We start from the raw sequence: 24,193 nt of genomic DNA on the forward strand, positions 1-24,193 counted from the left end.
AATATTCTTTCCCTCTTGATTTACAGGACCACCTTAGTTGTCAGTGTGTGGATTTATTTCTGAGTTCTCATCTGTGTATTGGTTGTTTTATTACCTATTCCTGTGTCATATTACTATACATTTATAATAAATCTTGATATCTGGTAAGGCAGCTTCATTCAACTGGTTGTCCTTAAAGCTTGTACTGGCTATTCTTGGCCCTTCTTCTCCATATAAGCTTAAAAATCAGCTTGCCATGGTCCATGGCAAAATTTTTTCAGTGTTTGATTGGACTTAAATTTGTATAAATTCATTTGGGAATTGATATCCTCATGATATTGAATCTTCTGTCCATGATTATCATACATTTCTTCAGTTATCTTTGTCTTAACTGAAGTCTTCCTTAAAGTTTTATAATTTCTTCTTTAATGTCTTGTGTATCTTTTGAAAGTTTTTTTTTTGTATACCATATAACTTTTGCTGCTTTTGTAGATAGTATCTTTTTTAAAAAATTTACATTTTCTTCCTATTTTTTTGCTAATGGATAGAGATATAATTGACTTTCATTTATTAATCATATAATCCAAGCCTTAACCTCTTATGAATTCTAGCATTTTGTCTGTTGGTATACTTGGGTTTCCTATGTAGAAAGTCTTACTGCTTGTGAAGATTGGTATTTGGTTCTCTGGTTCCTATACTAATGCTCTAATTAAGGTTTTTTCTTATTTTAGTGCTAAGCTCTGTCCTCTAGTACAGTGTTGAATAGAAGGGTGATCATTCTTGTCTTGAGCCTCGTTTTTAAGGGAATGTTGCTAACATGTCACCACTAAGTATAATATTTGCTGCTGACTTTTATTTTTCTCGTATTAATAATTACTATTAAACTAGTTATAAATTGCTGCCTCATAAGTCCCTTGCTTTAGATCCATAGATCACTGATTTTAGAGAATTCACATGTTTATTATATTCAGTCTCCATACTCACAAGCAAGGTAAAACTGTCCATTTATCTAGGTCTTTATTAATGTCTTTCCAATAATGTTTTATAGTTTTTTTTCTGTTAATGTTTTGCGTATCTTTGTTAGACTCATTCCTACATATTCTCTGTTTTTATACTATGTATGTGGCACATCTTAAACAGCTTATCACTGGTTTTTAGCTGTTTTATCCTTTTGCTTTCCTACAAGTTTGCTTTCTTACATGCTCAACTGTATATTTGAGCAAACATTTTTTATGTTTTCTTTAGCATTTCGGTGTGTATTATAGTCATTTTTTCCATATTATCTAGTGCAGTTTCTCAGTTTTGGCACTGTTTTATTTAGGGCTGAATAATTCTTTGTTGAGGGGAATATCATTGTGTAATATTCAACAGCATCCCTAGCCTCTGTCTTGTAGATGCCAATAGCCCCACCTGGTTATGATGACCAAAAATGTCTCAAATTGAGTAAAAATTGTCAAATGTCCCTGAAGAGCAAAACTGCCCCTGATTAAGAACCATTAAGTTGGCCTGTCAAATTTCAAAAATTGCCCTTATCTTCTTGAACCTTTGAAAATACTTATTTTTTGTTTTTATTTTTTAAATTAATTAATTTATTTTAATTGGAGGCTAATTACTTTACAGTATTGTGGTGGTTTTTGCCATATATTGACAGGAATCAACCATGGATATACATGTGGCCCCCATCCTGAACCCCCCTCCCTCCTCTCTCCCCATCCCATCCCTCTGGGTTGTGCCAGTGCACTGGCTTTGAGTGCCCTGTTTCATGCATTGAACTTGGACTGGTCATCTATTTCACATATGGTAATATACATGTTTCAATGCTATTCTCTCAAATCATCCCACCTTCACCTTCTCCCATAGAGTCCAAAAGTCTGTTCTTTATATCTGTGTCTCTTGCTGTCTTGCATACAGGGTCATTGTTACCATCTTTCTAAATTCCATATATATGCATTAATATACTGTATTAGTATTTTTCTTTCTGACTTACTTTGCTCTGTATGATAAGCTCCAGTTTCATCCACCTCATTAGAACTGATTCAAATGTATTCTTTTTAATGGCTGAGCAATACTCCATTGTGTATATGTACCACAGCTTTCTTATCCATTCATCTGCAGATGGACATCTAGGTTGCTTCCATGTCCTGCCTATTGTAAACAGTGCTGTGATGAACATTGGGGTACATGTGTCTCTTTCAATTCTGGTTTCCTCATTGTGTATGCCCAGCAGTGGGATTGCTGGGTCGTATGGCAGTTCTCTTTCCAGTTTTTTAAGGAATCTCCACACTGTTCTCCATAGTGACTGTACTAGTTTGCATTCCACCAATAGCATAAGAGGGTTCCCTTTTCTCTGCACCCTCTTCAGCATTTATTGTTTGTAGACTTTTTGATAGCAGCCATTCTGACTAGCGTGAGATGGTACCTCATTGTGGTTTTGATTTGCATTTCTCTGATAATGAGTGATGTTGAGCAGAAGATACTTATTTTTAAACTCTTTCAGACACAGGTTCCTAGTATGTGAGTTTTACTTTGTCTACTGTCATGGTGCTTTTTAGTTTATGCAGGTGATTTTTAATCATAGACTCACCTTCAGCAGAATGTATGTCTCATATCCTCTGGGTTGGGAAGGTGACCTTATGGGGGTGGCTTGGGTTTTGCCTCTCAAGACCTTACTGAACTTCCTTAGTCTGAAAGTAGTTTTTATGTTAATTTCTTGGTTTGGGATTAAAAGAAACTGTAACAAAGTAGTGAGTATTTGGACTGTAGCCCCACTTCTCCCTTTCATGCTCCCTTCTTTCAAGTGCCAATCGCTGCTGGCCTCAGTTCACTGTCCCCAGCGCCGCCCCAACACATAAGCACTGGTATTTTGCTGCATCTGGTTGGCCTGGGTCAGCACAGGATCTGTAGTTTTCCTTTTGATATTTTCTTTGACTATGCCAGATGCTACCACTGAGTAATTTGGATTTTGCTGCCAAACTATACTTCCATTAGTACAGAGGGAAGACAGCACGCCAGTTCTCTTGCTGAGTGTGCGTGACTGGCAGAAGGCAGCCTTGGGTGTAATGGCTAGAGGAAACGAACTGAGCTGATCATATTTTAAGAAGCAATTATCTAATTTTGTTAACTCTTAATGGTATTATTATATCATTGATGGTTATGAATTATAAAAATTACTGTGTTTAAAAAGGGAATTGAACATTTCTTTTCTAATAGCTCTGTTTGATTCTTTTTCAGTATGTCTAGTGAATGTACATAACATCTCATTCCTTTTTTAAAAAAATAGTTTTGTTTACTTTTGGCTGTGCTGACTTTTCTCTAGTGGCAGCATGAGGGAGCTATTAGTGGCTTCCCATGGCAGTGGCTTCTCTTGTAGTGGAGCACAGGCTCTAGGGCTCACAGGCTTCAGTAGTTGCAGGGCATGGGCTCAGGAGTTGCGACTCCCAGGCTCTAGAGCACAGGCTCCATAGTTGTGGTGCATGGGCTTAGTTGCTCCACAGCATGTGGAATCTTCCTGCAGCTGCTGCTGCTAAGTTGCTTTAGTTGTGTCTGACTCTGTGTGACCCAATAGACGGCAGCCCACCAGGCTCCCCGTCCCTGGGATTCTCCAGGTAAGAACACTGGAGTGGATTGCCATTTCCTTCTCCAATGCATAAAAGTGAAAAGTGAAAGTGAAGTCACTCAGTCGTGTCCGACTCTTCGCGACCCCATGGACTGCAGCCTACCAGGCTCCTCTGTCCATGGGATTTTCCAGGCAAGAGTACTGGAGTCGGGTGCCATCGCCTTCTCCGGAATCTTCCTATCAGGGATCAAGCCTGTGTCTTGGATTCTTTACCAGTGAGCCACCAGGAAAGCCCCTCATTTCTTCTTGTGTTTACTTATTTTATACTTTCTAGTGTGTATAAGTATTTTACAGATTAATTTATAATAATAGCAACTGCAGAATTATGACTTTTAATGAATAGAAAAAGAACTTGCCTTCCTTTTTTGGAAACTAATAGGTAGGTTTAAAGTCTTGTTAGCCTGTGAGTAGAGTACAGATTTAGCCTCTGCAAAACACATAAAATTAGCATTAAGCTTTCAGATTAGAAAAATAATGAAGTAGTCTGAGTACCAGTTTTTCTACTTTGAGTAAACAATCATTTTAAATTTCATTTCTCCAGTTATTCAGAATGGCTGTGTTTAAGTGAGGCTTGGATGAATGAACATGGGATTGGCATAGACACATTAATACTTATTAACAAGCCTACATTAACTGAAGTGTCTATTTTATTAAAAACTAACCCTTTTAGACTATCAAGAGGAAGGCTAGTGTGAATGGTGTGCATGAATGGCTTATTTTAAAATAAGATATTTAAAATTTTTTTTTAATCAAATTTTAAATAAACATAATTTTGTTAATTTCAGACACTAAAGTACTCCTTAATATTTCCATTGGTGGGGAACTCCGGAACTCTAGGGAAATTGTGCTTCCTCTAAGAATCTTTCAGTTTTTCTTATTTTTGACAGCAAGGGCTATTTAACATCCCATATATCCCTTTTTGCTTTGATTACCAGGAAGCTCAGGACACATTCAGGGTCTGCTAAAATCTGTTTAGGCCTTTCTGGCCTGCATATTTGCATTGTATTCTTTATCCCTCCACCTCATTTTGACTTTCTAATCTAATTATTTTCCTCCTTGTTCTCATATAAATTTTTTTTCTACTTATGTGTTTGTTGTAAGATGCTTCATCTTTTGTAACCCGAGATTGTATATTAATAAATAAAATAGAATCGGTGTTCCTTTCAGTAAATCCTGCTAGTTTAATACACGTGTACACAAATATGCAGCAACAGTTATCAACCTACAGTTAGGTTATTTCCCAATTATTTTTTGCTAAGATTAGCTTTTAATCTGAAATGTTCTCTGCTAGAAACCAACAGGGTATTGTACCAGAACATAAGAGCTTATTTATTTATTTATTTAAAAATTTTTTTATTTTATTTTTTAACTTTACAATATTGTATTGGTTTTGCCATATATCAAAATGAATCCACCACACGTATACACGTGTTCCCCATCCTGAACCCTCTTCGCTCCTCCCTCCCCATACCATCCCTCTGGGTCATCCCAGTGCACCAGCCCCAAGCATCCAGTATCGTGCATGGAACCTGGACTGGCGACTCGTTTCATATATGATATTATACATGTTTCAGTGCCATTCTCCCAAATCATCCCACCCTCTCCCTCTCCCACAGAGTCCAAAAGACTGTTCTATACATCAGTGTCTCTTTTGCTGTCTCGTATACAGGGTTATTGTTACCATCTTTCTAAATTCCATATATATGCGTTAGTATACTGTATTGGTTAGTATACTGTTTTTCTTTCTGGTTACTTCACTCTGTATAATAGGCTCCAGTTTCATCCACCTCATTAGAACGGATTCAAATGTATTCTTTTTAATGGCTGAGTAATACTCCATTGTGTATATGTACCATAGCTTTCTTATCCATTCATCTGCTGATGGACATCTAGGTTGCTTCCATGTCCTGGCTATTATAAACAGTGCTGCGATGAACATTGGAGTACATGTGTCGTAAGAGCTTATTTAAAATAAAATATAGCTATGAAACTTTAAACAGTGATCCCCATTTATAACTTAAATTTTGAAAGAAAATAGGTTGAGTTCCAATGGAAGAAGTTAAGAATACACCCATGGCATGAACATCCCACCATTCCCACCCAGTTCCTGCATCTTTCTGCAGATCTGTTCAACCTCCTTTTTTCTACTGATGCACTCAGCAATGCTAGTGACAATTGCTGTCCAGCAATGTGTTGTGAGTATGGGATTCTGACCCTCCTAAGGGGCTCAGGGTCCAAAGAGGTGATCAAAACTTGGCAAGGCTCATGTTCAGCCATGGTGGCAGGTCCTGTGAGCAGTCATGGTGACACTGTGTAAAGTGCCTGTGACTTTGGGAGGATGGCAGCAGGTGTGAATGAGGGGTTTTCAAGTAGAACAACTGGGAAAAAAGGGTGAGGTAGAGACAGAAACCGGTTTTCTCCCATCATTTTTGACACCTTGCAGAGTCCCCTTTGCTAAGATTTGTGTTTGTTCAAGCCTACTGGGAGTTCACCAAAAAGGGGTTAACCCCCGTGACCTCAGTTTCTGTGGTCTAGAGAGCAGCCTAGTCATTGGGCTCTTCCTCTGCCCCTCACCATTCATCTGTCACTTCGTCATTAATTCCTTAGTAGTGATTTTCCACTTACCACACTTTATACTCTGATAAATTCTGATAAAGCACGTGGGATTTTTTTTTTTTTTTGAAATAATGTCTCTGGTTTCATTTCTTTTAAAATGTAGGTTATCTTCTTTGTCTGTCCTGATTTTGGGATCAGTTGCTTTGTCTCCGGAAAGGATCACTTCTGCAGACTTAACAACATGAGTTTAATCTGCTAAATTAGACCAGCAAGAAAAGAAGAGCCTATACCTGGACTTTGAGGCATATGTTATTTTGCTTGGAGGATTAAAAAAAAAGTTCCCTTTTAACCACAGAACTCCTCCATTGGAAAGGATTTTGAAAGAAATGAAGAAAACCACCAGAAATGAAATCAGTAGCTTCATGGCCTTCTATTGACTGGACTAGACTTTTCTTCCTGCCATTCCTTGGAATGACACTGTACAGGATGTCTGCTGAAGTCATCCATCAGGTAGAAGAAGCACTTGATGAAGAGGAGAAGGATACACTCCTTTTTTTGTGCCGAGATGTTGCTGCAGATGTGGTTCCACTGAATGTCAGGGATCTTCTGGATATTTTAAGAGAGAGAGGAAAGCTGTCTTCTGTGAGCTTGGCTGAGCTGCTCTACAGAGTGAGGCGGTTTGACTTGCTCAAGAGGGTCTTGAATATGGATACCCCGACAGTGGAGGCCCTCCTGCGCAGGCACCCACATCTGATTTCAGACTATAGGTAATTCATCAGCCCCTCCCGAGGCTGCACCAGTAGAAGGGAGGGAGGGAAGAAGATCTAGACTTCAGAACCATAGAAACATAGAGGACATTAAGCAGGTTCATCCCTTTATCTACCCACCGATCTTATTGCCCTGTTGATGTTCATTCTTCTGAAATGTTTGAATCCTTAGTACATGTTTGCTTAAAGTAACTGTGTAGAAGGTCAGATTGAAACTGGAAAGGACAGATGGTATGTGTTTGCCTGATGGGTAGAATGGTAGAGAGACAAATGACTAAGATGAGATCTGCTGTGTTCTTTGCTAGCCTGTGATGTCAGAGCTGGGCAATTTCCTGTTCTGAGAAAAGAAAACAACAAGCCTGACAGTAATCTTCCTGACCTTTGAGAGCTTTGTGATCCTTCCTGAATTTCCTCCGGTCTTTCCCCTGCCAAGGAAGTTAGTGGGTGAGCTAGCTTTCAGTGAGTTTCTGTGAGGTTCCTACTCCCGGAGGCTCTGGAGAGCCCAGATTGAAGGTTTCTTCAATTAACCACATCTAGACTCCCTTAAGTTCAGAGAGGAATGGCCATTGGAGCTCCCTTTAGTTCAGACAGCCTTTGAATTGTTCCTTCCTCCTGGTCTGTCTACAATGCAGAAGATCCGGGTTCGATCCCTGGGTCGGGAAGATCCCCTGGAGAAGGAAATGGCAATCCACTGCAATAGTATTGCCTGGAAAATCCCATGGACAGAGGAGCCTGGTAGGCTACAGTCCATGGGGTTACAAAGAGTCGGACACGACTGAGCGACTTCACTTTTACTTTTCTGGTCACAGAACATTCTCTTGAAGGCTCAGAGGAGCACAGAAAGGACAGGAAAGGCTGCATTTCTGGGGAAAGAAAGATAGTTTGTAACCTTAAATTTGTGATTCTTTTTTTCTCTGGACCACTGGGTCTTTAGTTATATCATTATTTGGAGATATCATCATTTGGAGATGATATACATGATTAAAAACTGTATTAAAGAGAGTTGCAATCAGTGTGGCCCTTGGAACGTGGATGAGACTTGAGATTAAAGGTCTGTTTGAAGCCTCAGAACCAATAGCCTCAGCCACATAGTCTGAGCCGGCCACTGCCATCAGTTGGGCCTTCATTTTCCTACTTGTGAAACCAAGAATAATATCTGATTTCACAAGTGTGTTTGTAAGGATTGATTGTGATAATTTAGTTTGTGAAGTACTTTTAAAAATTATTATATTTTAAATTATGTAAAGAACTTTTTAAAACCAGGTAGCACTCTACCAATATAAGGGTTAATTATCGTTGTTGCTGTTTTTCTTAATCATCTTCCATTTCTCCAACCATTATATGATGTCAGAAATCTTAAAACTTTTCAGGAGGCACTGACTGGGTTTTTGTGAAAAAAGTCAGGCGACTCTCTCCATCTTCTGTTTCCTTGCTGTAGTGAATGGAGGCAGTTTGGGGACCTTTGAGTAGAGAGGCCAGGGAATGCTAGATTCATTTATTCATCTATTGAGTGGGCTTTATTGTGGGTTGACATATGCAAGGTTTTTGGTAAGCGCTAAAGCAAAATGAAGAATCTTCCATCCTCAAGAATCTGAGAGTCTAATTGGGAAAATGGGCTTCTAAGCAGTGATGACAATGACCAGGCACTAATGACAATCATGAGATGTCCTTGGGAGCCCCGATAAAGCTTGCTGGTACTCCAGCTGTAACAGAGGTGACTAAGTGAGGAGGGGCTTTCTACACAGTCACAGTCTCCAGGATATAGATGCCTTTTACCTTTTGAGTTCTGGAGCAAGCCAGGACAGCTTACACGTTACTTTGATTCATGATCTTGTGATTCAAAGTATTGTCCCTGTATTAGCAGCTTCAGCATCACCTGGGAATTTGTTAAACTGAGGGGATGAGATCATTTTGAATTCTATTTACGTCTTTCATCTTAGTCATTTAGGTTCTTCATTTATTTCACTTATAACTTCTGGGAGAGCTAGGGGATTCTTTGGGGAAGTTTTTATTCTCTTGTTCTTTTCATAGCAGATGGAAAAAGAGGTACCATGTTCTACTGAAAACTCAGAAGGGATAAGTTTCCTTTTTGAATTTGCTTAAGATCTCCTGGGGTGATCTATGCTTTCTGTTTTCTGGGGGACACATTCAAAATAGGGGCAAGAATTAGTCTTTTAACCAGTTTTTGGCCTAGAGGAGACCTACGCTCTTAGTATTCTCACTAGGACTTGTGTCTGAATTTACTAAAGAACCTTGTCTGGTTTTCAGGGTGCTGATGATGGAGATTGGTGAGGATTTGGATAAATCTGACGTGTCCTCATTAATGTTCCTCATGAGAGATTATACGGGTCGAAGCAAGATAGCCAAGGATAAGGTGAGTTTTCTTTCTTTTTCTTGATTCATGTTCCCAAGAGTCTTATCAGAGGTTGGGAGTTGTTCTCTATGGTATGAAGAGAGGGAATCAGGCACTTAAGCAAGGAGGCCCAAATTGAGGGTGAAGGTGGGAAGGGAGAAGAATATGAAGGTTTTTTCATAGTAACACTGATGGGAAGAAAATTGGTTCCTGAATTGAGAGGCAATAGAGTGATGTTGGCTGGTGTGGCCCTGGGTGTGTGTTTCCTCCTTGTATTTTATCCTTTATTTGTATAAAATCATAGGCCTGGCTTATCCTTCAGCTTCTCTCCCTGGTTTGGCAGATCATCTGGGAAGGTTAGGAAGTCCCATCTGTTCACACTGAGCGGAAACAGATGGGAAGTGCTGGCCCGTTGCCATCTTGCTCTCTGCTGTTCCCCTCTCCTCAGCCAGTTCAGGGTCAGTGTGGAGTCATCAGGCTTTGGGGGAGATGGGCAGGGGAAGGTCCTTGAGACTGATGAATCCACAGAGTGGCAGAAGTATAGATTTGCAGTTCAAAATGAGCTAGGGGTGAAATCTCAGGGATGCTATGGTCACTGGAAAAGTAGATCCCAGCTGGCCTGATATGTACTTCCAACCTGTGGACAGGCCAGGAAAAGCTCGGGTCTCTAGTATCAAGGATCTGCTTCTGAGGACTTTGGTAAATCATTGCTTAAGAATCTCCTCATGTTTCTTAATGATTGTTGTTTCATTTCTGAGATCTAGGAATATAGGGCAACTGTGTGCCCCTATTATCAAATGCAAAATGGAAAGTAAAATAAAAAAAAAAAAAAACTCATTTTTTGGCGTCCCCTAGTCCACTTGTTTCTCAATCATTTATGTAGATTTAATTATGATTATTAATTGAAAAATAAAGATAGCACATTAGTAACCAAATGTTAAACAGAAAGAAAGTAAAACCAAAAGTGATGCCTATTTCTGAAATGTAGTTCTTTCACAATCCCTATGTTCCAGGCTGAACAAATAGCAAAATACCCTCACCTTGTAATTTTACCACCTCATGTCTGTCCACTGTATCAGAATGAACTGGAATTTCCAGCATTGATTAAAATATTTCAGGAACTTCAGGGCTATATCATTTAGAATTTTTCTAGTAAAAACATTTCCCCAGCTACCGTCTCACTTCCCTTTTTCAGTAAATCCCTTAGAGTTTTTCAGTATGACACCAGCCTGACTTTTGGGAAGAGAATTAACACAGGAGGATTTTATTTTCAGGCCTGCTTTCTTAATCCTTCATGCAAAAAATGACTCATGCATCTATTCCCAACCTAGGTGCAGGTTGGCCCCCTCAAAGACTTACCTCTTTTCTGGGTAAATTCCAGGATTGTAATTTGCTCATGGTCTTGGAGAGACAATAAAACAAAGCACTCTGGTTTAGGATCCTTGAAGGTCACTCAGAGGACTCCTCTGGTCACATTTTCTTATTGTTATAAATTATGCAGCCTGAGGTTTGCATATGAGGCCTGATGGTCAGCCGTACTGACATTTGTTTTTTGTTGATGGTTCTCTTAGAGTTTCTTGGATCTTGTGGTTGAATTGGAGAAGCTAAATCTGGTTGCTCCAGATCAACTGAATTTATTAGAAGAAAGCCTAAGGAACATCAACAGGATAGACCTGAAGACAAAAATACAGAAATACAAGCAGTCAGGTGAGCAGCATTTTGGCCCTCTCTGTGGCCTAATGAAGTACCTATGTGTAGTGGGTTAGGTTGGTAGAGATTCATGTGTACAGTGGGTGGATGGAACAGAACCCGAATGTCCATGGCCCTCACCAGCCTGAGGCTAGCAATCAGAATCCTTTATATCCTCTATACCCTATATCTGTCTGCTAACTTCATCAGCAAGCACCCCTGACCACAGAGTCTTGGCCCTCTGCAAAATGCCACCAAGCAGTTCTTAACAGTCTGGTCTTTAAGAAGGAGTCTGCACCCCAACTTTCTGCACTGGCTGGTGGCACTGTGTGTACTCAGGGCTTCTGAGTCTATGCCAAGCCCTGCTGCCTTGCCTGACCACCATCCAAGCTCTGGAGACATCCTGTCCCTGGGGTCCTGTAACTGCCTTGCATATAACCTCCTCATGGAAAGGGGCATCTTTTCTGCTGAACCCCTTCCATAAAGGGGACCAGCACACATTGGCCTTCTCTCTCACAGCACCCCTTCCCATGTCTTTTATTTATTTATTATTTTATTTTATTTTTAAATTGGGGGCTAATTACTTGACAATATTGTGGTGGTTTTTGCCATACATTCACATGAATCAGCCATGGATGTATGTGTCCCCCATCCTGACCCTCTGTCTCACCTCCCTCCCCATCCCATCCCTCAATTCCCCTGTCTTTTAGACTCACACTCAGTATGGGCTCTGCTAGCAGTCTACCACCACCATAGAGCCTGAGGGCATGACTGATACCCAGTGATCTGCACACAGCCCTCCCCCATGCCCATGAATGATTCAAGATCAAGAATAGGAGTAGCACTTTTAGTCTGTTCTTAATGACATTGGGAGAAGAGTCATCTGATCTGACATTTTGAGTTCAGTAAGTGGCTGGAAAGTTTTGGGTATTTTGAAAGATCATGACTGACTCTGAACTGAGCCATTGTTGAAGATTCATTTGATGATAATTTGTCAGTCTTAACTCAGTGCCTCTCTTCTGCTTGCAGCTCAAGGAGCGGAAACAAATTATGTAAATGCTCGCCAGGCATCTCTGCCAAACTTGAGTGTTAAAGATCCTTCATATAACCTAAGGGTGAGTCTGGAGCAAATGTGTGGAATCCTGGCATGAAACAGTTTCAGAACTTTGACAAAAATGTACATATTCTCCTAGCATGTATTTCATTTAACATCTGAAAAAAATTGTGACAAATACGCATTTGTTTATAAAATATGTATAAATTCTTATAATTTCAAAGCTAATGTGTTTATTGAGATAACTTGGAAAATACAGAGAACTATATATAAAGGAAAGAAGATAAATCACCTCCATGTTAACAGTTGTTCCCCTCTAGTCTTTTTTCCCTGTGTGTTTATGTATCCCCATACACAAACATTTTTTCCATTGTTTGTGTGTTCCTTTGAAAATTTACATTTTTATTTTTTAATATTTATTTGTTATTCACTTGGCTGCACCAGGTCTTGGTTGTAGCATGTGAACTCTTTGTTGTGGCATGTGAGATCTAGCTCCCTGACTGGGGATCAAACTTGTGTCCCCTGCACTGCAAGACAGATTCGTAACCACTGGACCACCAAGGAAGTCTAGAGAATTTAACTTTTGAAATAAAAATAGGTAGGACATGCCCATGGACAAAAAACTCAAAAGGTGCTAAAATGATTTTTAAAGTCCGTTTCCTCTTACCCAGTTCCTTTCCCCAGAGGCAGCTGTTGTTATCCATTTTCTTCTCTGACCATTTGGAGGTAGTCTATGCACATATCATATTAATTTTTACTTTTTTTCTTCTGTACAAATGGTAGCATGCTATGCCCACTGTCCTGACCTGAGAATTCTTAGAAATTTTTTCGTATGAATCATATGGGACTGCCTCTATTTAATCATTGTTTTTAGAGATTGGACATAGTTTCCAAGTGATACTTTCTAGCTGTATCGCAATATGTTTTATAAATATGGATGTAGATTTTTTCTAATCTTTTGTTATATGACAATACTTCAAAATAAATATCCTTGTGTTTACCTCTTTGTGCATTTGCTTTTCATTGAGCTTATTTTAGTGATTTCAACAAAAGTGTAAAAGTGTTTTTGTCACTGAGTGACTGATTTGTGACCGTAAATAACAGATAGTCACTTCTGGTGATTGTGTTAGTCAGTGGTGCAAGGTCATCATCAGAAAAATTGTTTGGTTAATCTTTTATACTGAGGATTTAATCTCATTGTAATCTCATCCTCATGCACATATAAGGATATATGGAATGTGTAGTCAGGACCACAGTTTATCATTTGTGATTAAATCATAAGTACTTTCATAAAAGTATGTGATGAAAATATTGACTATACCTATAATAAAAATAGTTTTGTGGAGGAGATAAGTTGTAAGACAGCATTAGGCAATAGAATTTCTGAACTCAGATGGATGGTGGTAGGGATTAACTGCCCAACCCTCTCATTAAATAAATAAGGACATTTAGGCCTAAGTAACCTAAGGGCCTCCTTTGAAGTTGAACTGATAAAAGAATCGGCCTGTAATGCGAGAGACCAGGGTTCAATCCCCGGGTTGGGAAGACCCCCTGGAGAAGGGAAAGGCTACCCACTCCAGTATTCTGGCCTGGAGAATTCCATGGACTATATAGTTCATGGGGTTGCAAAGAGTCAGACACGACTGAGCAACTTTCACTCAGGCCTAAGGAACATTGATTGCCCACCGTACCTGCCGCCAGACCTAGGCCCATCCATACTTCTTCTACACCATGGTGCATTTTTTCCAGAATTAAATATGCTTTTCTTCGTCCTTCTGAACCTCTGTGATACCAAATCATGAGAGAAGACTGATTTAGGATTCAGATCCCGATTTTCTGAACTTTCTTTGCTATGGCGTATCTAACAGAAATTATACTGTCATTCTTAGTTAAAAGTCTGCTGTATTTTTATTATTGCCTTTCTACTTTGTTAATGCAAGTAATTGGATTCACTGTCTTTGTGGCTTTTTAGGAACCCACATGCTCTGTAAATTTTGCCTTAAATTTGCTATATTAATCTGTGGCCTTGGTCATTCATTCATTTAGTTAGCAGGCACCATGGCATATGAATTCCGTGAATTCCTCACAAGATTTAGGAGCCTGGATGTTAACTCATACAAGTTTGCAAAGGTGCTTTTAAAATTTCAGTAGCATTTGCCATCCCAAGTTCCAAAGATTCCTGAGTGCCCTTAGAGAAGTCTTACCCGCTTATCCCACCCTCAGTGTCCTATCTCTTTATTCTAAATGCCCCATCTCTTTATAAATTTTGTCCAAATTTAGCCCCTGAGTTCAAATACTTCCCTTTATGTGACAAAATACCTTTGGAAGTGTTAAAGTTGATTTCCAGAGATATAAACATTTCCTTGTTATTATTGATTGATTTATTTATTTTTTATTTTATTTTATTTTTAAACTTTACATAATTGTATTAGTTTTGCCAAATATCAAAATGAATCCACCACAGGTATACATGTGTTCCCCATCCTGAACCCTCCTCCCTCCTCCCTCCCCATACCATCCCTATTTATAATTTAATTCTGTTTTGGTCAAATAATTGCTCTGAATGATTTCTGTCCTTTAGAACTTATGGCACATTATACAGTCTACTTTGGTGAATGCTATATGCACTTTGTAAAAAAAAAAGAATGTTCTCAACTATTGAGTGAAATGTTTGATACATTTCAGTTAGTTCAAGCTGGCTGAATGGTTTTCAAATACATTCTTTATCATTATTATTAAAAAAATTACAGTGGCATTGTAGGATACGTGATACCAACAGATGAATTAACAAATTGTGGGACTTTTCTGGCTGTCTAGTGGTTAGGACTCTGTGCTTCCACTGCAGAGGGCACAGGTTTGAGCCCATGTTGGGGAGCTAAGATCTTGCAAGCCACGCGGTGCAGCCAAAAAAAAAAGTTGTAACTCTGTACTGTAATGTTTTTTATATTTATCTAGAGTAAATCTAGCTTTGATTTGATGTTATATTTCTTTAATCGTATGTAAAAGTGAATGCACACCCATGTGGGGTTTCAAATTCTAACATCATTATCCTCTGGCTAAGTCATTGGTTATTACTAATAAAAGCAATTTATGTGTTTTCTTTGATTTAGATGCACAGACTTAGCTATAGACACAGCTTAACAAATAGTGTACTTCTCTCTTTTGGCTAGGATAGCTTCAGAGGAGAGCTGTCATTTGAAAGCTGAGCGTATCAGATGGTTGACAGTGTGTGTTATGTGTGCCTTACACAGGACCTGTCATCTGGGAAGAGAAAGGGTCTGTTCAATCTTTCATTCTCTGATTCATCCCATTCTGGCCCTAAGAGAGGGTGGCTAATGTTCAAGAGCCACACCCACATGTGGCTTATGCATAGCTAGGCATTATAGAAAAATAAAAACTGGACATTTATTAAGCACTTCCATATGCTTAAAAGTCACTGTGCTGAGTGTCTTGTATACATTTAATCCTGAAAAATATTTATAAGGTAGGTACTATTATTGTCCTCATTTTGAAGATAAAGAAACAGACATATAGTTAAAGAATTTGCTCAAAGTTACATAGCTAATAAGTGGCAGAATTCTACCCCCACTCTTAATCATACCTGTACCTTGCCTCTGTGTTAAAGATCAGGCTGAATGATGTGATCTTTAACACAGAATTTTGAACGTTGCAAGTTCCAACAGCTTGTTCTAACTTTGAGTTATTGTGGCAACTCTCCTGTACCATGACGTCTGACTTTATTGAGCTGTTTTTGAAACATTCTAATATGCTAGTTGAATATATTTACACATTTATTGTATTTTCACTTTGAATTGCTGCTTTGGTCATAGACTATAGTTTTATGGAATTAATGTCTCTTGCTAGTTTTCTTTAGATAATTTAACAGTGAATGTGATACTTTAATTTATTCCTAAGAATCCTATCAAGATATTTAAAGAGGTGTAATATAATATGCCTCTGAAAAATGAACGGGGAGTGTGACCTTGTTTTTTATGTTTGAAGCTCCAGAATGGCAGGAGTAAAGAACAAAGGCTTATGATGGGACCACCTGACATTCAAAGTAAGACCAGCTTTTCTTTATATTCACTTTTAAAAATGCTTGATAATTCAAGTACAAAATGTTGCATGTTTAGAGTTGGCCATTCCTTTATCTACATATTTTAATTAAGGTCTCAAAATGAACAGTTAAACTCTTAAAATATATTCATTGGCATTTCTAGTTATCCATCAAATTAGCTTCAGTTCAGTTCAGTTCAGTTCAGTCCCTCAGTCGTGTCCGACTCTCTGCGACCCCATGAATCGCAGCACGCCAGGCCTCCCTGTCCATCACCAACTCCCAGAGTTCACCCAGACTCACGTCCATCGAGTCAGTGATGCCATCCAGCCATCTCATCCTCTGTCATCCCCTTCTCCTCCTGCCCCCAATCCCTCCCAGCATCAGAGTCTTCCAAGGAGTCAACTCTTGGCATGAGGTGGCCAAAGTACTGGAGTTTCAGCTTTAGCATCATTCCTTCCAAAGAAATCCCAGGGCTGATCTCCTTCAGAATGGACTGGTTGGATCTCCTCGCAGTCCAAGGGACTCTCAAGTGTCTTCTCCAACACCACAGTTCAAAAGCATCAATTCTAAGGCGCTCAGCCTTCTTCACAGTCCAACTCTCCCATTCATACATGACCACAGGAAAAACCACAGCCTTGACTAGACGGACCTTTGTTGGCAAAGTAATGTCTCTGCTTTTCAATATGCTATCTAGGTTGGTCATAACTTTCCTTCCAAGGAGTAAGCGTCTTTTAATTTCATGGCTGCAGTCACCATCTGCAGTGATTTTGGAGCCCAAAAAAACAAAGTCTGACACTGTTTTCACTGTTTCCCCATCTATTTCCCATGAAGTGATGGGACCAGATGCCATGATCTTCGTTTTCTGAATGTTGAGCTTTAAGCCAACTTTTCGCTCTCCTCTTTCACTTCCACCAAGAGGCTTTTGAGTTCCTCTTCACTTTCTGCCATAAGGGTGGTGTCATCTGCATATCTGAGGTTATTGATATTTCTCCCGGCAATCTTGATTCTACCTTGTGCTTCTTCCAGCCCAGCGTTTCTCATGATGTACTCTGCATATAAGTTAAATAAACAGGGTGACAATATACAGTCTTGGCGTACTCCTTTTCCTATTTGGAACCAGTCTGTTGTTCCATGTCCAGTTCTAACTGTTGCTTCCTGACCTGCATACAGATTTCTCAAGAGGCAGATCAGGTGGTCTGGTATTCCCATCTCTTTCAGAATTTTCCACAGTTCATTGTGATCCACACAGTCATAGGCTTTGGCGTAGTCAATAAAGCAAAAATAGATGTTTTTCTGGAACTCTCTTGCTTTTTCCATGATCACATTAGCTTATTTGAATGTAAATACCTCTGACTTCATTGTTTTGGCTATATATTTTAAGGCATGTGACATTTATGCCTCAAACAGAACTCTAACAAGGCCATGTTAAACATTAATCTAGCCATGGTCATAAGCCATGTTAAACCAATTACATAGGAGCAGAAAGAAAAAAGGTTACTAGGATCTTGTTTTCGGAGAAGGCAATGGCAACCCACTCCAGTACTCTTGCCTGGAAAATCCCATGGACGGAGGGGCCTGGTGGGCTGCAGTCCATGGGGTCGCTAGGAGTCAGACACGACTGAGCAACTTCACTTTATTATTTCACTTTCATGCATTGGAGAAGGAAATGGCACCCCACTCCAGTGTTCTTGCCTGGAGAATCCCAGGGACAGGGGAGCCTGGTGGGCTGCCGTCTACGGGGTCGCACAGAGTCGGACATGACTGAACTGATGCAGCAGCAGCAGGCTCTTGTTTTATAGCGCATTTAATAAATGTAGATTCTGTAAGATGACATTCTCCACCTCTACAAATAAAAGAATTAAAAAAAAACCCTAGTCATCTGGCCCTATCACTTCGTGGCAAATATATGGGAAACAATGAAAACAGTGACGGACTATTTTCCTGGGCTCCAAAATCACTGCTGATGGTGAGTACAGCCATGAAATTAAAAGATGCTTGCTCCTTGGAAGAAAAGCTCTGACCAACCTAGACAGCATATTAAAAAGCAGAGATATTACTTTGCCGACAAAGGTCCATCTAGTCAAAGCTATGGTTTTTCTAGTAGTCGTGTATGGATGTTAAGAGTTGGACCATAAAGAAAGCTGAGGGCTGAAGAATTGATGCTTTTGAACTGTGCTGTTGGAGAAAACTCTTGAGAGTCCCTTGGACTGCAAGGAGATCCAATCAGTCCATTCTAAAGGAAATCAGTCCTGAATATTCATAGGAAGGACTGACGCTGAAGCTGAAACTCCAGTACTTTGGCCACGTGATGGGAAGAACTGACTCATTTGAAAAGACCCTGATGCTGGGAAAGATTGAAGTCAGGAGGAGAAGGGGATGACAGAGGATAAGATGGTTGGGTGGGATTACCGACTTGATGGACATGAGTTTGAGCAAGCTCTGGGTGTTGGTGATGGACAGGGAAGCCTGGAGTACTTCAGTCCATGGGGTCACAAAGAGTCGAACGTGACTGAGTGAGTGAACTGAGTCAACCAAAAGATTTAAGGGATGTAAGATCTCTCTCATCACTCTTAAAACATCAGCTCTTGATGCTATCATTTTCAAGAAGGGTGCTTTTTGCTTGTCTTGAGTTCTCCTTGAAAAGAGGGCTGAGTCTTACTGTAGTGGATATAATTGTACTTAAGATGCGGGGCTGCTTAGACAGGTAAGGAGGGCTCAGTCTTCCCTGAGGAGCTTGGAATTTGTCCTATGTGCAGTGGCGATCCTGAGTGTACCGAGCAGGGTGGTGGCCTGATGGAAGCTTCCTTTATGTGGCAGGCCCCTTGCCAACATCCCCTGACTCAGCCCATATACTGTCTGTGTGCACCTCCAAACATTCTGCCCACATCAGCCAGATGGAGCAGGTCATGCCCATCATTCCATGCATAAAAGTCGGCCCTCCAGCCAGAGCTGTTGAAGAATGAGTTAATTTCTGACAGCATGTTTCTTAAAACACCGGTGAGGTGGTAAGAGTTAGCTGTTTAAATTGGGAGAACTGGTAGATTTGGATAGGAGTTTAAAATAATCAGAGCTCTTTCCACTGGGCTCTGTGATGGCTGGTTTATCCTTGATGGTAATTATACAGGTGAGGTAGATGAAGCTCTCAATAGCCCTGAAGATCCTTAGGAGAGCTGGTTGCCTGCTCTTGCCTGGATATGGTTCATTTGCTGGTAAAAGAGAAAAGCATCCTGATAACTTGCCCTCAATCTAATAGAAGTTTAATCAAACCAAGTGTTCCTATTATTTCGGACTTCCAAATAGATTTCAACTGGATGATGATTACAATAACTGCAATTTATTAACACTTTTAGTAAGTGCTAAATACCCTGAGAAGTTTCCTAAAAAAAGGCAATGCCAAAGAATGCTCAAACTACCGCACAGTTGCTCTCATCTCACACGCTAGTAAAATAATGCTCAAAATTCTCCAAGCCAGGCTTCAGCAATATGTGAACCGTGAACTTCCAGATGTTCAGGCTGGTTTTAGAAAAGGCAGAGAAACCAGAGATCAAATTGCCAACATCTACTGGATCATCGAAAAAGCAAGAGAGTTCCAGAAAAACATCTATTTCTGCTTTATTGACTATGCCAACGCCTTTGACTGTGTGGATCACAATAAACTGGAAAATTCTGGAAGAGATGGGAATACCAGACCACCTGACCTGCCTCTTGAGAAACCTATGTGCAGGTCAGAAAGCAATAGTTAGAACTGGACATGGAACAACAGACTGGTTCCAAATAGGAAAAGGAGTATGTCAAGGCTGTATATTGTCTCCCTGCTTACTTAACTTAGATGCAGAGTACATCATGAGAAACGCTGGACTGGAGGAAACACAAGCTGGAATCAAGATTGCCAGGAGAAATATCAATCACCTCAGATATGCAGATGCCACCACCCTTATGGCAGAAAGTGAAGAGGAACTCAAAAGCCTCTTGATGAAAGTGAAAGAGGAGAGTGAAAAAGTTGGCTTAAAGCTCAACATTCAGAAAACTAAGATCGTGGCATCTAGTCCCATCACTTCATGGGAAATAGATGGGGAAACAGTGAAAACAGTGTCAGACTTTATTTTTTTGGACTCCAAAATGACTGCAGATGGTGACTGCAGCCATGAAATTAAAAGACGCTTACTCCTTGGAAGGAAAGTTATGACCAACCTAGATAGCATATTCAAAAGCAGAGACATTACTTTGCCAACAAAGGTCTGTCTAGTCAAGGCTGTGGTTTTTCCAATGGTCATTTATGGATGTGAGAGTTGGACTGTTGAAGAAAGCTGAGCACTGAAGAATTGATGCTTTTGAGCTGTGGTGTTGGAGAAGACTCTTGAGAGTCCCTTGGACTGCAAGGAGATCCAACCAGTCCTTCCTAAAGGAGATCAGTCCTGGGTGTTCATTGGAAAGACTGATGCTGAAGTTGAAACTCCAATACTTTGGCCGCCTCATGTGAAGAGTTGACTCATTGGAAAAGACCCTGATGCTGGGAGGGATTGGGGGCAGGAGGAGAAGGGGACAACAGAGGATGAGATGGCTGGATGGCATCACCGACTCAATGGACATGAGTTTGGGTAAACTCTTGTAGTTGGTCATGGACGGGGAGGCCTGGCGTGCTGTGGTTCGTGGGGTCGCAAAGAGTCGGACACGACTGAGCGACTGAACTGAACTGACCTGAAGTACCCTGAACTAAGATGGACATATTACATAGATTATTTTGTGTGTTTTCTTTTAATTCTGTTAAGCCATGATTATTAAAATATAAAAAAGTGAAAATTTCCTCTTAATTCTGAGTATCAGACATAACCACTATTAATGTTTGATCTATGTACCTCTAGTAAGTATATGGAATATACACACACACATACATGATTTTAAGTACATTGGCTCAATATTAAACATATTATTCAGTAATCTGTTTTTCACTTAATATATCCTGCATATCTTTTCATGTCAAGAACATAAAATCTCTGTTATCTATTTTAACATTGCATAGTATTCTATGTACCATTATTTATTTAACCAGTTTCTTGTTAGTAGACTTTCAGGCTCTTTCTAGCTTAGGGCCGTTACAAACAGTCCTTCAGTACCTCTCCATGACATTTTTGCACACTTTTTCTGTTATTTCTTATGATAAACTTCTAGAAGCAGAACATTAGTTTAAAGGGTATTGCTAATTGTCCCTTAAAAAGTCTGTTTCAGCTTATACAGCATTACCATTTGAAAGTGCTCATTTCCCAAACTTGACCAACACTGGCATTTTCTTTGCCTGTCTTTAGATATTATTACTCATTTGTGCAGCAATCTTATAAATTAGGTGCTTATCTCAGAGATGAACAAAACAAGACAAAACAAAACCCCAAGAAACCCCAAGACTTCAGGAAGAAACTTGCCCCAGATCACAGAGCTTACTAGTGATGGTGCTAGGGTTTCAGCCAGCCCTTCATGGCTTTAAAATGGGTGGCTTCTCCACTTCCCTGGGACTAGTAAAGTCATTTTTTATCTACTTTGCTTTAAGCTCATCTACATTTGCTAAGCCCACTGTCTGATATCTTGCCGTTGACATTTTATTTTACAATCTTCCATTGACACTGGATTAAGAAAACGTGGCCATCTCTTCCATTAAGTGGTAAACTCACAAAAGCTTTTCCTTCTCTGAGTCTCTAAGGCTGCTCCCTTGAGGCATTGTGTGCAATTTCAGCACATGCAGTAAAGTTATTGATATATTAATTGGGAAGTAAGTTTATCAGATTCTCCCTATCAGGTTAAAAACTCCCCGTCACTGGGTTCTTACCTGGAAGAGGGCAAGGGAGAACCTTCTTTACTTCTATTTAGGTGGTTTTTCTACACAACCCGTTTGGCATGGGGACTTGTGTTTTGTTCTCAGTTAGTTAAGTGTTTCAGTGTGAGGTTAGAAGCTTGGGGCTGAGTATAGCTGGGGAAAGAAGAGATAGTAGTGGGGAAGAAAATCGGGAAAGAGAACAGGTGTGACATAAAAGCTAGCAGGGACTAGGAACAGCCTTAGTTCTCCTTCAGTTTTGTAAATGATTTCTCTCTCACCCCCAGGAGAACCAGTGAAGAGACCCATTCAGGAATCAGGAGCATTTTTGCCTCAGGTACAGAATAAATAATCTGACTTGGTAGTGTAAGCACAGTATCTGTGGAGAACACTGATGGCTTTACAAATATCTGTCTATTAAGAATTCTTTGTGACAGTAGGATGCTGAGGATGCTATTCTGAGAGCGCTTCTGTTCTAAAGGGGAACCTTGGATGTAGCAAAGAAAAAGATGTTGAAGTGGATTGCATTAGTGAACTTTGGAATACAGGAAAATTCCAAGTGGCATTTCTCTTCTCAGCTGAGTGATTGCTGAGTAAATAAGTAAGCAATGACTCCAAACCTTGACTTGTTATGACTTTTTCTATGCTGGTACGTCTTCTCCATAACAGAAGGCAATAAAAGGCCTCCTTTTGTGTTGGTTTGGAAAAATATCACTTGTATAAACGCAGGTTGCTGTGGAAACTTATGACCAATCTTTTCTCTGTGTTTTATGTTATCTTTATCTCACAAAGCTAATGCGTAAAGGGACTGCAGGTTTCATTAAAGTTAATTAGAAACTAAAATAACTGGTTGATGTTGAAGGGAAATGTCAGTCATGGTGACTTCAGCCTGTGCCTATTGAGTAACTCATCTGCCAAAAGGAAATTTAAGGAAATCCAAAAGAAAAGATAGTATGGGGGGAGGACCTTGAGGTAAGAGAACAATGTTTAGCTTCTTTGACAATCCCTGCTTTCCTTTCCAGCACATAGTAGAAGAGAGATATAAGATGCAGAGCAAGCCCCTGGGAATCTGCCTGATAATTGACTGCATTGGCAATGACACAGGTAGGTGTGAAGGCTTCAGATGAATTGATGCTCCATAGTGAGATTGAGGCACACACAAGCAGTATTCATCAGAGGCATCAACACTAGCTGCTGTTTAACAAACCACTGCCCAAAAATGTGGTTTCACACAGGAAGGGTAGTTTCTTACTCATGTCTGGTGGGGATGGGGCTGGGGAGCTTCGTTGCAGGTGTACATCAGTGGTGTCATTGTCTGAGGGCTTGGAGTTGTCTTTGGAACCTCTATATATGGCTGGTGGATGACGGAAGTGAATGGAGAAGCTCAGAAGGACCTTAGGGACAGGCTTGAAAGTGATATGTATCATTTCTACCCACAATCCTTTGGTTAGAACTCATGGCCCCATCCAACCACAGTAGACAAGGAACTGAGTCTAGCTGTGTGTCAGGAGGAAAATGAAAGGGAGTTGGAGGAACCCATAGTGCTGTCTCTGGCACAAAGGCAAATTTTGTGAAAGTTGGGGAGGTCTTTTCTTTTCATGCTAGATGCTGCGGCAGGAAGGAGTCCTGAAATCCAAGGAGGGGTTAAAAATGGAAGGTTTTTCTGGGCTTCAGTATTATCAGATGCCCCATCATTTCACCTAGATAGGTCTTTAAAGCTTTTCTGGGGAATATTAAAAATAGGATAAATTTGTGCTCATTTAGAGGCACTGTGTCTACCATCCTGAACTTTGGTTATTGGCCTGAGTCTATACTGCCTGTTTATCCTTGTTTGGATCTGAATGGATTTTTTTTGCTTAGCTGTTGGATGTCTGACTCGAACTGAATCAATCACTGGTGATGCATCAAAAAATAATGAGAAGAGCTTATATAAGTGCAATAAAATTTGGTTCCATTTTTTATCTCTTTCTTGAAAGGATTGATCGTTTTATTTCCAGTTTTCCAGCTTCTCAACATTCTCTTGGAATGAGTCAGAACTGTGTTTTTTTAGGCTCACTTAAAATGTTACCATGGTGGAACTTGCCTGGTGGTCCAGTGGCTATGACTCTGCTCCCAGATCAGGGGGCCTGGGTTCGATCCCTGATTGGGAAACCAGGTCCACTTGCCGTAACTAAAGATCCTGCATGCCCCCCGAAGATCAAAGATCCTGTGTGCCACCACTAAGACATGGTGTGGCCAAATAAGTAAAAATAAATACGTATATATTTAAATATTACCATGGTGAGTTTTATGGGAAGAGAATCCAAGAAAGGTCCAATT

The 24,193-nt window shown here is 40.0% G+C and overlaps 1 protein-coding gene across 9 annotated transcripts in view; it reads left to right on the top strand.

Moving 5' to 3' along the window:
- Window positions 1–24,193, top strand: part of CFLAR (CASP8 and FADD like apoptosis regulator) — a 58,188-nt gene that overhangs the window by 13,157 nt on the left and 20,838 nt on the right. For 5 of the 9 annotated variants that reach the window (XM_061381509.1, XM_061381503.1, XM_061381525.1 and 2 more), the window contains 7 exons: window positions 6,315–6,918; window positions 9,187–9,292; window positions 10,843–10,978; window positions 11,990–12,075; window positions 16,017–16,074; window positions 22,162–22,211; window positions 22,897–22,978. In XM_061381509.1, coding sequence (XP_061237493.1) covers window positions 6,557–6,918; window positions 9,187–9,292; window positions 10,843–10,978; window positions 11,990–12,075; window positions 16,017–16,074; window positions 22,162–22,211; window positions 22,897–22,978 — 880 coding nt within the window. In that variant the 5' untranslated portion in view covers window positions 6,315–6,556. Of the gene's footprint in view, window positions 1–6,314; window positions 6,919–9,186; window positions 9,293–10,842; window positions 10,979–11,989; window positions 12,076–15,184; window positions 15,291–16,016; window positions 16,075–22,161; window positions 22,212–22,896; window positions 22,979–24,193 lie in introns of those variants that run through there. The other 4 variants (XM_061381543.1, XM_061381534.1, XM_061381547.1 and 1 more) reach the window with 4 other exon arrangements.

Source organism: Bos javanicus, chromosome 2 (assembly GCF_032452875.1).
Source record: "Bos javanicus breed banteng chromosome 2, ARS-OSU_banteng_1.0, whole genome shotgun sequence".
NCBI classification, from domain to species: Eukaryota; Metazoa; Chordata; class Mammalia; order Artiodactyla; family Bovidae; genus Bos; species Bos javanicus.